Below are 17,828 nucleotides of genomic sequence, written 5' to 3'. Positions count from 1 at the left end.
TCTTTGAAAGGACCATTTCTAGAACACTTGCCCTCATACAAACCGAATTCCCAATTTGCTCAGGTTTCTCTACCTTTCAGGAGTGAGTTTCACAGTAGGTCAAAAGTACAGTCCTAGAGTTAAGAGCAGCATTCCTCTGTGGTCACATGTTTTTAACACAGATGTTGAACTGTCGTTGCACACATGTGCCCTGTGTGGCTTCCCCTTCTGTCAGGAATGTAGTCAGCATTCATGCTGCTGCCTGCCTTTCATGACACCCACAGTCAAATTGCAGCTTTTAGCACCCTGAAAAAAAATACAGTGAGCCTTACAGGAAAGACATTCCCCCAAAGGGCATCTTAAATTCTTAATGGTGTGACCCCCCGCAAGCCCAGCTCTCAGGCCATCTGCCCTTGTGTGGCCCCAGCCAGCCTCAAGCTTCTCCTTTCGTCTGCAGGGTGGACGTGGTGATCTGCCTGAGCACGACCGTGCGTAATGACACTCTGCAGGAAGCCAAGGAGCACAGGGTGTCCCTGAAGTGCCGCAGGCAGCTCCGCGTGGAGGAGCTGGAGATGGTAATGCCTCCCAGCCTCTGCTCCCAGAAACCACAGTGGGCCAGGGCTTGGAAAGCTGGGGAGAGGCTAGGGCAAGGGGGAGGCATTTTATCCACTACTGTGATGGTTAAGACTTGAAGTCCTGTGCAAAAGTTTTACCATACGACCATTAGCTTCCTGTGTCATTCTTTTGATTTTGAATGATAAAACCTTTCTTCCCACATATAACTGGAAGTCCAGCTGTAAGACAGGCTCTAACTAAGCATGTGATCCAATCACTGGATCAGTAATGTCCTCAGGGGCTGGGTGCGGTGGCTCATGCAGGTAATCCCAGCACTTTGGGAGGCCGAGGCAGGTGGATCGCTTGAGGTCAGGAGTTCAAAACCAGCCTGGCCAACGTGATGAAACCCTGCCTGTACTAAAAGAGACTTAGGCCAGCGAGGTGGCTCATGCCTGTAATTCCAGCACTTTGGGAGGCCAATGCGGTCAAATCACTTGAGGTCTGTAATTCAAGACCAGCCTGGCCAACATGGCGACACCCCATCTCTACTAAAAATACAAAATTTAGCCAGCTGTGGTGGCACATACCTGTAATCCCAGCTACTTGAGAGACTGAGGGAGGAGAATCACTTGAACCAGGAGATGGAGTTTGCAGTGAGCCGAGATGGTGCCACTGTACTGCAACCTGGGTGACAGAGCGAGACTCTGTCTCCAAAAAAAAAAAAAAAAAAAAAAAAAGACATTTCAAGCTGGAAGATTTGGTTCCCTAACTTTGAGCCTAGCTCTTTCATTAAAGTAATAATAAAAGTAGAACTCTACGTTTATATAATGATTTTGACTTTCCAAAGTGATTTTCACATCTCAGCAGTCCTGTGAAGGACTAAATAAGGTGTTTCGGGGTAAACTTGGCATTGTGTTTTGCAAAGAAGGTCCAAGGCCATGCAGCTATTTGGTGACAGAATTGAAAGTAAAGCCTGATTCTCTTGCTGCAAGGCGACTTTGCTATGTAGAAGCCAGGGTCACTAGACAAGATGCAGTCAACAAATAAGTCTCCAGAACATATGACATCTCCAGCCTAAACCAAGCTCACCTTTCCATGCTGGCTCCCTCATGCAGACGGAGGACATTCGCTTGGAGCCAGATCTATACGAAGCCTGCAAGAGTGACATCAAAAACTTCTGTTCCACTGTGCAATATGGCAACGCTCAGGTAACTTTTTGCTTTTCTTTTGTAATTGTAAAAGTAATGTGAAGGTAATATTTAATGTTTTCTCAAAAGCTAGTGCCCATAAGGTAACATTTTAGTCATGAATTTTTTGCTGGTGAGACAGGACCCATCTCATCCCTTCCAACCTAATCATCCCTTCTTAAACTACATCAGGCTGCGTTTCCTTGGGTTCTTCACCTGCACTCCTCTCTAACTCATTTTCTTCCCTCTTTCAGGTTACCTCATCCTTCCCTACCTTGTCTGCCTAGTAAGCTCCTAATGATCCTTCAGATGCCTCCTCCTCTGTAGCATTCTCAATGCTCTGCACCTCCAAAATTAACCATTACTTCACTCTGTTCCCACTGCACAGAAGTTCTTAACTAGACGTCACATCAGAATCACCTAGGACACTTTTTTTTAATAGACAGAAACAGGACCCTATCCAGAATTGCCAGGAGTGAAGTACATACAAACAAGTGATTTTTTAAAAAATGTTCTCATTACTACTCGGCTACCTCTTCTAGTTAAGGGCATTGCCATGGGGCTTCAGCCTTTGAGATAATTACTTCATTGTCCTCTTGTATCAGACTGTTGCTGATGCAAAGTCTGATGTCAATATAAGTCTCATTGCTTTGTAGTTAATCTGTTTCTGATAGGTTTTAGAGTCTTCTCTTTGTCTGTAATGATCTGTAGTTTCAGTGTGATGTGGTTAGGTGTGGTTTTTGTTTTGTGTGTGTTTCCGGTTGGCTCTTTCAATCTCACAATCTATGTCTTCCTTCAGTTCTGGGACATTCTCAGTCATTGTTCTTTCACATACTGCTTTCCCTTTCCTTCCTTCTGGAACTCGTGTTAGGCAATTGGAGCATCTGAGTCCGTCTTCCATGTCTCTTTAACTTTTTCTTTGGTACTTTTCATTTCTTTGTACTACATTTTAGGTAACTCCTCAGTTCTCTTTCCCAGCATATAATTTATTCTTCAGCTTTGTCCATTCTGCTCCAGGAGACCACCAATCAAGTTTTGTTTTTCATTTCCTAGCTTTCTCATTGCTTCTTTGCATAACTACCTATTCTTGATTCTTATTTACTGTTGTCTTCTGTGTTGTTCTGAGGATTTTAAGTATATTTTAAAATTCTGCTTTGATAGCTCTATTACCCCTTTCCCTCAGTTTTTGACTCCTTGGTTCATTTTATTTATCATCTTTCTTATGATATTAGTGTTCCTCAACTAGTTAGTGATTCTTGGCCATGCCTTGAGGATTTCCCGGAAGTCTTATGGCTTCCTGCGATAGCCCCAGCTGCTGCACCTTCCCATCTGCTTTCCTTCTTTCTTTTCATGATATCTGAAGGTTTAGGGAAGGGAAGATTTCAGGATATACTTAATTCACTACCTTAAAATTCATTTCATGACACTTTACGCTTTTGTATTTTGAGTGATAACTCATCTTTTTTTAATCATAGTTACTTGTTTACATAAGTTTGCCATGTGTAGTTGTGAATTTATCAGGCTGAGAATTGGGTCTGATTCATATCTAGCATCCAGTAGTCTTTCTCAGGTGGTAAATAGTGGGTTGAATTGAACCTCCTGGTTTGTGCCCACTGTCTAGTCGGAGCTGTTGCTCTGGGAAAATGCAGAGAGCCTATCTCCAAAATGAATGTGGACAAGGAGCAGCTCTGGAAGGCAGAAGAAACCAGAAATCGTGGGTGTGTTTCTTTTCCATTAGACTGGAGCACAGCCTGCCAGTCATCCTGAGTTTTTATCTAGTTGGGTTTGCTGTCAGCTGTAAGGTTGTAAATCCTTATCTTTGGTAAGGAAATCCTGATTCCTATTGCCTGGGAATGAGAAATGGATAAAGAAATGGGAGGCACAGTGGAGCTGAATGTTTCAATCAGAACACATGGATGAGCAGTCTCTGACATCTCTCAACTTGACTATAACTCTTTTGCCATAGATTATCGAATGTCTGAAAGAAAACAAGAAGCAGCTAAGCACCCGCTGCCACCAAAAAGTATTTAAGCTGCAGGAGACAGAGATGATGGACCCAGAGCTAGACTACACCCTCATGAGGGTCTGCAAGCAGATGATAAAGGTGAGAAGCCGACACCAAAGGCCGAGCACGGATGAACAACAAAACAACAAAGCACAAACAATGGCAGCAACTTCCTCAGGCTCAGCTTTCTCAAAGTGTGGTCCCTAGACGAGCAGCAGCAGCAGCACCCCCTGGGAGCCAGCAGGTTCCTGGGCCCCCCTCCAGATCTGCTGAATCAGAAACTCTGGGAGTAGAGCACGAAGCCTGCCTTAACTGCCTCCCTAGGGGGTTCTGATGCAGGCTCAAGTTTGGAAACCACAGAGCTGGAATAACTGACCTCACTTTGACCTGAGGCACAAGTAAATGGATGTGCAATAAATAAATGATTGGTTTTGAGGACGATTAATAGTAGCTGTACTGAGAAAGTCACCATCTAATGTCCTGATCATCCATCTGGCACATTCAGAAGATTTTTCTGTTCTACAGGTTGTTTTGCTTCATTCCCTCCTCCAGCAGGTATTCCCTGCAGCAGGGCTGACCTGAGTACCTAGATGTCAGTTCCCTGATCTCGCCACACATACATTAAACTCAAGGTTAGGCAGGGCGCGGTGGCTCACGCCTGTAATCCCAGCACTTTCAGAGGCCAAGGCGGGAGGATCACCTGAGGTCAGGAGTTCGAGACCAGCCTGGCCAACATGGTGAAACCCCGTCTCTACTAAAAATACAAAAATTAGCCGGGTATGGTGGCACATGCCTGTAGTCCCAGCTACTCAGGAGGCTGAGGCAAGAGAATCGCTCCTGGGAGGCGCAGGCTGCAGTGAGCCAAGGTCATGCCACTGCACTCCAGCCTGAGTGACAGAGTAAGACTCTGTCTCAAAAAAGAAAAAAAAAATTTTTTTTTAAAACTTAAACTAAAGGTTCTAGCTCCTTTATTTCAGCTTTCCTTTAAAGTAAAATGCTACTTTTTACACTATCAAATAAATTCCAGAGAGAATTTTGAAAGTTACAGTGTAAGTCTTTTTAACTGGCCTGATGAAATTGAGTCATATGTAAAAATGGAAATGTCAGGCTCTGATGTGAGAGAGCTTTGGAAAATTTTCTAAAAGTCAGTGAACAATCCATGTCTCCATAACAAGATGTCAGCAGATTATAATCACACTCTTTAGAGAACTAGAAACAGAACTAGGAAGAGAGGCTCAGTGCTCAAGTGTCTCAACCAGAGTTTATCAGACACTGTGACACTTGAAGACTTGCGGATTAGCAGAACGGATAGGGAGTTTATTACTAGTCCACAGCTGATCCCTGACTTAAAGGACAGCAGTAAGTGTACAGGTTGGTAGGATTATACCTTTACTGCTTGGTAGGATTATAGCCCTGTAATTAAGATGAACCAAGTGGGTCCTTACCCCACATCCTTGTTCACATTGGTTAGTGGAGAATTCCTAGGTTTCCCCACTAGAGTTGAGTAGGTAGGGCTTGAGGGCTGTACAGCCACCTGGTACAGTGTTACGTTCATGCTTAAACAATAAGTTCCTCAGATGCCATTGAACTTAACATCACCCTCTAGATAGGGAACCAATCATGTGTAAGAACCAGTGAGGCAGTAGAAAGAAATGTGAGAAATAGTAGAGAATAAGAAAGAAAGGGGAAGTTGGGGTGGGGTGCTCTTTCAGGCCTACCTGCTCCTCTTGTACCACGTGATGCCTTCAGGCTGCTGCTTTCATCAGCTTTCGGATAGATGTTAAGGGTGACCACAGGCTGGTCCAAGTGCAGTGCTGTTTACAACTAATTGATCACAGCTACTTACAGATTTATTTGTTCTTCTACATTCCTGTTGCTTCACTTGACTAGCCTTAAAAAAAAAAAAAGTGGCCAGGCGTGGTGGCTCATGCCTGTAATCCCAGCACTTTGGGAAGCCCAGGTGGGTGGATCACCTGATACCAGGAGTTCAAGACCAGCCTGGCCAACGTGGTGAAACCTCATCTCTGCTAAAAAACAAACAACAACAACAACAAAAAACACAAAAATGAGCTGGGCGTGGTGACGCACGCCTGTAATCCCCGCTACTCAGGAGGCTGACTTGGGAGGCTGAAGCAGGAGAATCACTTGAACTCGGGAGGTGGAGGTTGCAGTAAGCCGAATCGCGCCACTGCACTCCAGCCTGGGTGACACGATGAGACTCCGTCTCCAGGAAAAGTGGTCGCAGATGGAGTTAATCGCCATGTTTAGATAGCTGTTTTTATCAGACTGTTTCTTTGCAGAGGTTCTGTCCAGAAGCAGATTCTAAAACCATGTTGCAGTGCTTGAAGCAAAATAAAAACAGTGAATTGATGGATCCCAAATGCAAACAGATGATAACCAAGCGCCAGATCACCCAGAACACAGGTAAGATCTTGGCTTGGCTCTCCTGGCCCCGTGGAGTATCTGAAAGGGAGTTCAGTGGCTGTAGAGTGACCTGCTCAAACTCCCAGGGCTTTGTTGCCTGGGAATTTTAAGGGAGGAGTCTGAGTGTAAGCAGGGCCTTCCTCCTTTGAGGAGCATCCAGAAAAATGGAGGGAGAGTCAGGGGAGAGAGAGGCCACAAGAACCAGAAAACTGCCCTAAAAGAACGTTCAGAAGGAATCAGGCCGGCAGTCCTTGGAAAGAAAAATCTAGAAATTCAATAAAACTTCATGAGTGTGCCAGGAGAATGTACGGGTAATCTGGTTCGGAACAGAAACATTTCACCTCTGAGTTGGAAGACCTCGTAAGTTAATGGTCACGGTGAGTTGGATATTGTATTTCTTTTTCAGTGTTCTCAAAAGTATCTGTTATGGGGAAGGTTGCTGATGTCCCCTTGATTTTTCCGAGGACTCCTTAGAGTATTGGAGTCTGCACAAAACCCCACAGAGTAGAAATATTCCTGAGGACTTCCAGAAGTACTCGTTAATAAGTCATATTGCTGATTAAAAACAGTGTAGTGAGAGCTCAGTAAATGTTTATTGAATAGATAAATCCATGGTTGTAGTCATGATCATTGACGTAATATGCTCCCTTTAGGAAGGTGGATATCTAAAAATGTGTGAATCAGGTGGAATGTTTTGTCACATGCTCACTGCTTTCTACTCTAGATTACCGCTTAAACCCCATGCTAAGAAAAGCCTGTAAAGCTGACATTCCTAAATTCTGTCACGGTATCCTGACTAAGGCCAAGGATGATTCAGAATTAGAAGGACAAGTCATCTCTTGCCTGAAGCTGAGATATGCTGACCAGGTAAACTGGCCTGGGCTCTCCACAAAGGTGTATTTATGGAGCCTCTGTCCCTGGGAATTTTCTCTTTTGAAATCTCTAGCTTGCTCCCGTTTTCCCAAGACCTTTTTCCTATCTTCCCGAACCTGGGGGGCTAAGGGGCCAGATCAAAAGCAGGCATTTTGTTTTTTCTTGTTCTTTTTGTTTTTTTCTTGTTCTTGTGGTGGCTGTTTTTTGTTTTTTTTTCATGTCCTGCTTTTGTAGAAAAGCTTCGTTTTCTGATCAGCCCATGTATCCTCCCTTTGTCACATGCAGCGCCTGTCTTCAGACTGCGAAGACCAGATCCGAATCATTATCCAGGAGTCCGCCCTGGACTACCGCCTGGATCCTCAGCTCCAGCTGCACTGCTCAGATGAGGTGGGATTTGCGTGCAAAACTGGTTACGCACAGAGCTGCTCAGAGAAGTTTCCACTGGAGAAAAGTTGTTTACTTTCTCTCCCTTCAGCCGTGAATGATCTGGTGAATTGAAGGCCATCTTCTAGGCTCTCCATGGTCTGCATTCCTGTTCTTTGTAACACTGAATTCAACTTGGCATTAGTCCTGACACTCTAAAGCGTTGTTCCATATTTCTCTGTTGAACAAGGGTGTTCTTTCATTATAGCTCTCTGTAAATTTGTTCTTCCCTTTTTCTTATTCTGGATGGTAAACCCAAGACCTGCCAGAAAGATAAAAGTACTTTCAGCTGGGCATGGTGGCTCACGCCTGTAATCCCAACACTTTGGGAGGCCAAGGAGGGTGGATCATCTGAGGTCAGGAGTTCAAGACCAGCCTGGCTAACATGGAGAAATCTGTCTCTACTAAAAATACAAAAAATTAGCCAGGCGTGGTGGCGTGCACCAGTAATCTCAGCTACTCAGGAGGCTGAGGCAGGAGAATCACTTGAACCCGGGAGGCGGAGGTTGCAGTGAGCTGAGATCATGCCACTGCACCCCAGCCTGGGCGACAGAGGAAGACTCTGTCTGAAAAAAAAAAAAAAAAAAAAAAGCCCGGGCGAGGTGGCTCACCCCTGTAATCCCATCACTTAGGGAGGCTGAGGCGGGCAGATCATGAGGCCAGGAGATTGAGACCATCCTGGCTAACACAGTGAAATCCCAGCTCTACTAAAAAAAAAAAACATTAGCCCGGCCTGGTGGCGTGTACCTGTAGTCCCAGCTACCTGGGAGGCTAAGGCAGGAGAATGGCATGAACCCAGGAGGCAGAGCTTGGCAGTGAGCCGAGATTGCACCGCTGCACTCCAGCCTGGGTGACAGAGCGAGGTTCCATCTCAAAAAAAAATAATAATAATGATAATTCTATAATGGCCCTAAGGAAGTGCCCATCTTTGGAGATTATTGGACTTCTTAGCTAGAAAAGGCCTTGTGGAGAGTGTGTTCAACATATGTTAATTTCAGGAGCTCATAACAAAAGCTGTTACAAAAAAGCTCACTCCTAAAACTGTCCAAAGAAACTTAATATTTTTGTCTTTGCTGTGGGCTGTGTTTCTCAACTCCTGTGTATGCGTGCATGTATGTGCGGGTACGCGCGTGTGCACACTTTCAAGTTGTGAGTCTGGTTTGACCCTGAACCTATGTGAATGTCAAGCGTTTGCTTTTCGTATTTTATTTGGTTATATATAACCTTGCTCCTGTGGAATCAAGTAGCAGCCTTCTTTTTGACAAGTCCTGAGATCTGACTCAAGTCTCAGTGTTTACACTGTAAAGATATGACATTTATTGATTTTCCACTCTGTGTGCCAGTCCTTGTGAAGAATGAAGCCTGGCATCCAATACAGGAGGAGGGGCACGAAACCCCCAGGAAACTGTTTGCGATGAGCCCTGGCACAGGTGTGGGACAATCATCAAACTGACATGTTTAGAGACCAAGGGTTCTGGTGATAGCAGTGCTACTGCCCCTGGCTTGTAAAACAGCAGTAGGCCAGTGAAGAGGGGGCACAGATCCTGTGGTGTCCAGAGCTGATTGGAATCACCGGACTCATCTGCCTTTGAAACTGTCAGTTCGGGCCGGGTGTGGTGACTCATGCCTATAATCCCAGCACTTTGGGAGGCCAAGGTAGGAGGATCACCTGAGGTCAGGACTTCAAGTCCAGCCTGGCCAACATGGCGAAACCCCATCTCTACTAGAAATACAAAAATCAGGCCAGTTGCGGTGGCTCATGCCCTGTAATCCCAGCCCTTTGGGAAGCCAAGGTGGGCGATCACCTGAGATCAGAAGTTCGAGACCAGCCTGACCAACATGGAGAAACTCTGTCTCTACTAAAAGTACAAAATTAGCTGGGCATGGTGGTACATACCTGTAATTCCAGCTACTCAGGAGGCTGAGGCAGGAGAATCACTTGAACACGAGAGGCGGAGGTTGCGGTGAGCCGAGATCGTGCCATTGTACTTCAGCCTGGGCAACAAGAGCAAGACTCTGTCTAAAAAAAAAAAATATCAGCCAGGCATGGTAGCACACGCCTGTAGTCCCAGCTACTCAAGAGGCTGAGGCAGGAGAATCACTTGAACCTGGGAGGCAGAGGTTGCAGTGAGCCGAGATCGCACCACTGCACTCCAGCCTGGGTGACAGAGCTTGGCTCTGTTTCAAAAAATAAAAAAAAAAAAGAAGAAACTGTCAGTTCATTTCTGTGCTCAGTGGGGTAGCTTTGTTTTTTGTGTCTCCTGAACAGATCTCCAGTCTATGTGCTGAAGAAGCAGCAGCCCAAGAGCAGACAGGTCAGGTGGAGGAGTGCCTCAAGGTCAACCTGCTCAAGATCAAAACAGAATTGTGTAAAAAGGTAACCACCGTCACCTTGTTTTCCTCACTTCATTTCTTTTTTTTTTTTTTCCTCTTCTTCCTTTTAATGCTGTAGTCTGCCTACCTTGGTAATAAAACCAAAAATCTCAACCTTCTGCCCAGCACTCTTTTCTTGCTGTTCCTTCTTACCAAACTTTCATTTGATCTTGACTGCTCATCTCCTATAATGTGAATATTCTTTTCTTTTCTTTGAGACGGAGTCTCGCTCTGTTGCCCAGGCTGGAGTGCAGTGGCGTGATCTCACTGCAAGCTCCGCCTCCCGGGTTCACGCCATTCTCCTGCCTCAGCCTCCCAAGTAGCTGGGACTATAGGCGCCCGCCACCACGCCTGACTAATTTTCTGTATTTTTAGTAGAGACGGGGGTTCACTGTGTTAGCCAGAATGGTCTTGATCTCCTGACCTCGTGATCCACCCGCCTCGGCCTTCCAAAGTGCTGGGATTACAGGTGTGAGCCACTGCGCCCAGCCAAAATTAACCTTTTAAAAAAGAATTTCACTGATGTCATTATTGAATAATTGAGAACATTGTGTGCAAATTTTTTCGTCTGTTAAAAATGTGGAAAGCTAGATCCGTGTATTTTCCTTTGCCTCCTTTATCATCACATGATCCCATATAACTTTGGGGAGGATTTTAGAATATTATTTGACCTTTGGTTTTTGGTTTTTATTTCTCTTACTGTTGTTTTATAGGGACTAGAGTCTTGTCTGGAGCATACTAACTTTTATTTATGGAAACATTTCTGGCCTATCTTTACCTCCCATAGTTCCCTTATGTATAAATGGAGAATCTGCAGAGTTGATTTCAGTTCCATCATGTTGATATTCCTCTCATTCAGGACATCTGTAAACACAAATAAGAATTGCTCTTGTAGTAGATGTTATGCCCTGTCCTTTCTGTTTTTCTTTCTGAGGACAACAGAGGTAAAGTAGAACATTTTGTAAACAAATGTGCCTTTATCTAATTGGTATTTTTTTGTTTTTGTTTTTCTTTGAGATAGGGTCACACTTTGTCTCCCAGGATGGAGTGCAGTGGTGCAGTCATAGCTCACTGGACCTCAACTGGGCTCAAGCAGTCCTCCCGCCTCAGCCTCCCAGGTGGCTAGGACCACAGGGCACACGATTATGCCCAGCTAATTTTTTTTTAAATAATTTTCTATAGAGATGGGGGTCTTGCTGTGTTACCCACACGGGTCTCAGACTCCTACCTCAGCCTCCCAAAGTGCTGGGATTACAGGCATAAGCCACCACCCCCAGTCCCGATTGAGAATTTTAATATAGCATATTACTCTGATTTTAAGATTTCACATGTTTTCATATTTCTTAAAGTAACACAGTAATTGTATCACACCAATAAAAATATTAACGTTTAGGTATTTTAAAATATGACATGACATGACATACGGGAATGCCAAAAACACAAATCTGATCTTACAGTCACTTACAGTCCCCTGCTTTTTTTAAACACACAGTTTTGTATCCCTAAAAGTAGTTAGTTACTCAATTAAATTCTGCATTCTGTACATCATCACCACCTTGCAACCTGTCCCAAAGTGGTCTCTGTTGTTAGCCCTCAACTTCCCCCCTTTTTTATTAGTATATGAAGTATTTACAGACAACAGGTCTGATGCATTTCCCCTTCAAAAGCTCTGTCCGCAATGACCCTCCCTTTCCAGGAAGTGCTAAACATGCTGAAGGAAAGCAAAGCAGACATCTTTGTTGACCCGGTACTTCATACTGCTTGTGCCCTGGACATTAAACACCACTGCGCAGCCATCACCCCTGGCCGCGGGCGTCGTAAGTCTCTGTGTTCACTCTGATCCTGTCTGAACTCTCTTGGGAAGAGCAAAGACTCCCTCTTAGACATCAGTTGCAGCTACTGTGGTCTGTATGGTCTGTAGTTGTAGCCCAGTCATAGACAACATTCCCTGGGGACCTGGGTGATGCCAAAACTAGACCTTTATGGCATCATGAATTTAGGAATAAGCCTGCAAGTTTGAACTGACCTTGTCATGACCGGAGCTAAAGATTTGATGAACAGGGAGAATTGAGGTATTTATTAGGGAAGCAGAAGTTAAAGTCATCATCATGGTCCTTTTCCTGGTGCCGAAACTAGAAGCCAGCTTCACACACTTCCCCGGTGGCGACAGTGGACTCAGTAGACAGGTTCTGTGTGAGGAGGGAGCCAAGGCAAGTGTGAGAGTTCTTTTTGAGCCACGTATACCCAATAAAACTAATAGAAGTTGTTTGTTTGTATTTTTATTTATTTTTTTGAGACAGAGTCTCACTCTGTCACCCAGGCTGGAGTGTGGTGGCATGATCTCAGCTCACTGCAACCTCCGCCTCCTGGGTTCCAGTGATTTTCCCACCTTAACCTCCTGAGTAACTGAGACTACAGGCACCCACCACCATGCCTGGCTCATTTTTGTATTTTTTAAGTAGAGACAGGGTTTTGCCATGTTGGCCAGGCAAGTCTCAAACTCCTTCAAGTGATCCACCCACCTCGGCCTCCCAAAGTGCTGCGATTACAGGCATGAGCCACTATGCCTAGCCTGTTTTCGTTTTAATTTTTTGAAACAAGGTCTTACTATAATGTAGTCTCAAACTCGTGGGCTCAAGGGATCCTCCTGCCTCAGCTTCCCAAGTATCTGGGATTACAGGTGTTTGCCACCACACCTGGCTCTAAAAATAAGGAGGTTTTAAGAGAGGCTTTGGACGCCAACCCTGGAGGTTACATATCATTTCTCTCCATTGTTGGATCCTGGATCAAGTTTCCTAGTATGTATTTAACTTTGTTGAGCCTGCAGATCTGAATTCTCTGGTGGTTGTGCACCCTCTTCCTCATCTTTACAGAAATTTCTCTATTCTGTACAGTTTCAGGTTTTTCTTATTATTCATTTCCTCCCACAGAAATGTCCTGTCTCATGGAAGCACTGGAGGATAAGCGGGTGAGGTTACAGCCCGAGTGCAAAAAGCGCCTCAATGACCGGATTGAGATGTGGAGTTACGCAGCAAAGGTAATGACCAAGAGAATCTCCTTTTTTAAAAAAACAAAAAAATATGGAACACTTCACCAATTTGCATGTCATCCTTGAGCAAAGGCCATGCCGCTCTCCTCGCTGTGGCTGTCCAGCCTCTTTTAGATATCGCACTGGTCTTGTCCTTATTGTGAGACTAGCAATAAGTGCATTTGAAAACGTGGTCAGGGCCGGGCGCGGTGGCTCGCGCCTGTAATCTCAGCGTTTTGGGAGGCCGAGGCAGGCAGATCACGAGGTCAGGAGATCGAGACCAACCTGGCCAACACGGTGAAACCCCGTCTCTACTAAAAGACAGTAAACATGGTCAGTGTGCTTTTAGAATTCCTTGGCTGCCCGTGAGCCTGGAGCCGTCTCCCTGTGCATCGGGCTGTCTGCAAGGCTTTGCCAGGGCCCTCCTTTCTCATTTCGCCCACTGTTCACCGCTGAAAAGTGAGTCACCCAAAGACAAAAGAGATGTCACACCCATGGCAAAAGAAAGAAATCCAGCCTCGCCTATGATGAAGCTTGCTTTTATCATTTTACAGTCTTTAGGAGAAAAATACATATTTGAGGCCAGTACTCATCTGGTCTGGAACATGGAGAAGAAGGGGATGAAGAAAGACTGTAGGACACTCATGAATGTGTATGATACCCAGGTAGACTTGGGCTAGGGGAAATTTTTCCTACAGAGGTTCAGCCTCAGTGAGAAGAATAACAGTTCTTCTCGTGTATACATTGCTTTGTAGTTTACATAACACTTTGTTGGACGTATTGCCTGATTTGAACCTTGAAACCCTGTGAGGTAAGTAGAATGACTGTTTCGTCACTTTACAGTGAAGGAAACTGACTTCAGAGGTCACGACTTGCCCAGAGTCCCTCTGGTTTTTAGAGCCATGCTTTTGTATTGACTCACATTGGGATAGACATTTGCAGTGGCCTAAGATCAAGAGAGTAATCCCAGGACCACCCCTCCTTCCTGGCCAATTTTATCACCCTTTTACTTCCAAGTCAAGGGTAACAAGACAAGAGGAACAATCAGAGAAAGTCTTCATAGCTCGACAGCAGGAAGGTACAAGGGAGGGCTCCTGTCTGTCACAGTAGTCAACACTCTGTCACCCTTCTGCCAAGGGAAGAAAGTTGCCTTTAAAGCTGGTGGCTCAGGGAAGCGGCAGCAGGAGATGCTGCGTTACTTCATTCTGCCTCATTGTGTCCAGTCCTTTGAGCTGTGTATTATTGCTTCAGAGTGACTCAGAGTAATTCACGGCTTGTTTTGTGTTGGCAACTATTGGAGCTCAAATCTCATTCATCTCACGCCTCCCTACTCTGTTCTGTGTACGTGATATGAGCATAGAAACAGCCCAGATGCCTCTGGGCCACACCATCTCAGCAGCCAGGCTGGGATGCAAAAGAATGGGGACATGTGCACCTGGGGACCCTTTCGGTCCTGATTCTGCCATAGCAGGCTACCATCAAGGTCCGTTAGGGAAAGCAGTGGAAAACTGAGGACGAAAACTAGCTGAGGTTAAATTATAAATGTCCACAAGTGGAGGGCGGTTAAATATATTCTGTCAATATAAGTCTTGTTTGCGGTGCAGTGGTGCGAGCATGGCTCACTGCAGCCTCAAACTCCTGGGCTCAAGTGATCCTCCTTGAGTAGCTGGGACCACAGGTGCACGCCACCACACCCAGCTAATTTTATAATTTTTTGTGGAGACAAGGTCTTGGCTATGTTGTCCAGGCTGGTCTCGGCCTGCACATTGTTTTTGATGTGGGAAATGCTTATGATATAATGGTGAATGAAAAAAGTCAAAATACAGGCTGGGTGCAGTGGCTCACACCTATAATCCCAGCACCTTGGGAAACCGAGGCAGGAGGATCACTTGAGCCCAGGAGTTCGAGACCAGCTTGGGCAACATAGGGAGACCCCATCTCTAACAAAAAAAAAAAAAATTTTTTTTTTTTTTGGGACGGATTCTCGTCCTGTTGCCCAGGCTGGAGTCCAGTAGTGCAGTCTTGGCTCACTGCAACCTCCGCCTCCCGGGTTCAAGCAATTATCCTGCCTCAGCCTCCCCAGTAGCTGGGATTGCAGGCGAGCGCCACCACGCCCAGCTAACTTTTGTATTTTTAGTAGAGACAGGGTTTCACCATGTTGGCCAGGCTGGTCTTGAACTCCTGACTTCATGGTCCACCATCAACCTCCCAAAGTGCTGGGATTACAGGTGTGAGCCACCATGCCTGGCCAAAAAAAATTTTTTAATTAGCCAGGCATGGTGGTGCACTTGTAGTCTCAGCTACTCAGGAGGCTGAGGTAGGAGGATCCCTTGAGCCCAGGAGTTTGAGGTTGTAGTGAGCTGTGATCGCACCACTGTACACCAACCTGGGCAACAGAGCGAGACCCCAACTCAATGAAAAAAAAGCCAAAATATAAAATTTACAAATAATATAGAATTTACAAGTCCGGGTGCAGTGGCTCATGCCTGTAATCCCAGCACTTTGGGAGGCCGAGGTGGGCAGATCACGAGGTCAGGAGTTCAAGACCAGCCTGCCCAACACAGTGAAACCCCGTCTCTACTAAAAATACCAAAAGAATTAGCTGTGCATGGTGGCGTGCACCTGTAGTCCCAGCTACTCATGTGGGTGAGGGAGGAGAATCGCTTAAACCTGAGAGGTGGAGGTTGTGGTGAGCTGACATCATGCCACTGCACAATGCCTGGGTAACAGTAAGACTTTGTCTCAAAAAAAAAAAAAAAAAATAGAATTTACAAAATATAGAATATGTAAAACGATGTCAACTTTTATCTTTGTTTTTTAAAGAAACGCAGCAAACGCAGTTAAAGAGCATAAATCAAAAGATAGAAGAACCCATGGCCTTATAGAAGTCATTTAACCACGCTCACCCCCGGGCACTGACTCTCCATCCAGAGTATGGGAGTGGTGAAATCTGCTTGCTAGGCTTGGTGTGAGTGCTAAATGAGTGAGGGCAGGGAGAGCCCTTCGTCCAGGGCCCGACACATCTTCAGTGTCCTGGTGTTAGTGGTGATCACTGTGATGGAATTGTGGGTGACTGCACCACTTTGTCTCTTTCTGTATTTCTAATTTTGTGCAGTAGACGTGTGTATAGTTTTATGATCAGGAAAAAGAGTTGTAGCTCTGTGTTGATTTTTCTTATCTCCTGCCCTCCCTCTCCAAAAGAAAAGACATAAATTAAACTAGGAACTGAGAGGGATAAGTTAGACCTAGCACTGCCACCAGCCCAGTGCTCTCGCAGAGAATCACATTGCCTTGTGTCATTCTAGGTGGCCCCAGCAGATGGCTTCTCTGATCTTGCCATGCAAGTAATGACGTCTCCATCTAAGAACTACATTCTCTCTGTGATCAGTGGGAGCATCTGTATATTGTTCCTGATTGGCCTGATGTGTGGACGGATCACCAAGCGAGTGACACGAGAGCTCAAGGACAGGTAGAGCCACCTTGACCACCAAAGGAACTACCTATCCAGTGCCCAGTTTGTACAGCCCTCTTGTATAGCATCCCCACTCACCTCGCTCTTCTCAGAGGTGACACCAACCCCGTGTTAGAGCATCAGCAGGTGTCCACTGCGTTGTCCCGTCCAGCCTCCACTCGTGTCCATGGTGTCCTCCTCCTCCTCACCGTGCAGCAGCAGCAGCTGGCCGCTGGGGTTACTGCCTTTGTTTGGCAAACTTGGGTTTACCTGCCTGTAGACAAGTCTCTCTCATACCAACAGAACTTCCGGTACTTCCAGAACCAACTCACCTGACCTGCAACTCAAAGGCTTTTTTTAAGAAAACCACCAAAAAAAAAAAATTTTTTTTAAAGAAAAAAATGTATATAGTAACGCATCTCCTCCAGGCTTGATTTGGGCAATGGGGTTATGTCTTTCATATGACTGTGTAAAACAAAGACAGGACTTGGAGGGGAAGCACACCACCCAGTGTGCCGTGACTGAGGTGTCTCGTTCATCTCTCAGAAGCACCTTGGGGCCTCGCCACGGCCGTGGTCTTCACCGAGGCGTGGGTGGGCAGCCGTTCCCCAGGCTGTGTGGGGTCCTGCTTTCTTCTGCTGAGACAGTGACGCTTTCCAGTTTCCACCCTAATCAGCCACTGCTGGTCACAGCCCCACGGCCATGGGTATTTCTGTGGTCTCCTCACTTCATTGAAGCAAAGCATGAGCCTCCCTAGACAAGGGCAGCTGGGGAGGGGAAGGGACCGGAAGTTTGTGAAGTTGAACAGTCCATCCATCTGCACTGAGAGGCTGGATCCCGAGTCCCGGGGCAGCAGGATCCCAGGAACCTTCCTCCTCCAGGGCAGCACAGGACTCAGCCGTGTCTGGACCGGCCCTGCTGAGGCTACAGTCACTCTGGAAGCTCTGCGCTTCATCAGGAGGCGGGACTGTGGCGGGAGAGGTCCTTGAAGATGGGTGTGGGGAGCAATGGGTCAGGAAGTGGGAGCCAGAGGTTTGACTCACTTTGCTTTATTTTTCAGGCTACAATACAGGTCAGAGACAATGGCTTATAAAGGTTTAGTGTGGTCTCAGGATGTGACAGGCAGTCCAGCCTGACCTTTCTGCACACTCCAGACAAACTTCCCAGACAAGCTCCTTTGTGCCTCTACGTGGAGAGGGTGTGGAAAGTTATCACATTAAAAGATGGAGGATTTGCTCTGTTTTTTTTCTTTCTGTCCGTTTGCTGCGTGTACCCACTCTAGTAGGCATTGGCTAAATGTTGTATTTTGGCGATTCATCATCCTTTGCAGAATATGGGCTTTATAGAAGCAATATTCTTGGCCATCCCGCCTCATTCCTCCAGTGTGGAGATGCCAAGTCTGGGGTGTGAGAGGGAGGGGTCCGGGCATCATGGTTCAGCCTGGCACTCCTTTGGTTGAGTTTGGGGCATGAGATCACAGTGGCTGCACAAGAGAGCAGTGTGTACAGTAGGAGAGACATTTATGTAATA

At 46.0% G+C, this 17,828-nt stretch overlaps 1 protein-coding gene across 2 annotated transcripts in view; it reads left to right on the top strand.

Annotated features, from left to right (window-relative positions):
* GLG1 (golgi glycoprotein 1) overlaps positions 1-17,532 on the top strand; it is a 154,618-nt gene extending 137,086 nt beyond the window's left edge. For both annotated transcript variants that reach the window (XM_016930161.4, XM_016930162.3), the window contains 11 exons: positions 437-554; positions 1,650-1,742; positions 3,688-3,825; positions 6,027-6,150; positions 6,875-7,017; positions 7,309-7,410; positions 9,716-9,823; positions 11,516-11,636; positions 12,750-12,856; positions 16,153-16,316; positions 17,359-17,532. In XM_016930161.4, coding sequence (XP_016785650.1) covers positions 437-554; positions 1,650-1,742; positions 3,688-3,825; positions 6,027-6,150; positions 6,875-7,017; positions 7,309-7,410; positions 9,716-9,823; positions 11,516-11,636; positions 12,750-12,856; positions 16,153-16,316; positions 17,359-17,434 — 1,294 coding nt within the window. In that variant the 3' untranslated portion in view covers positions 17,435-17,532. The remainder of the gene's footprint in view (positions 1-436; positions 555-1,649; positions 1,743-3,687; positions 3,826-6,026; positions 6,151-6,874; positions 7,018-7,308; positions 7,411-9,715; positions 9,824-11,515; positions 11,637-12,749; positions 12,857-16,152; positions 16,317-17,358) is intronic.
* The last annotated feature ends 296 nt before the right edge of the window (positions 17,533-17,828 follow it).

Source organism: Pan troglodytes, chromosome 18, assembly GCF_028858775.2.
Source record: "Pan troglodytes isolate AG18354 chromosome 18, NHGRI_mPanTro3-v2.0_pri, whole genome shotgun sequence".
NCBI classification, from domain to species: domain Eukaryota; kingdom Metazoa; phylum Chordata; class Mammalia; order Primates; family Hominidae; genus Pan; species Pan troglodytes.
This window is presented reverse-complemented; position numbering and strand designations above follow the sequence as displayed.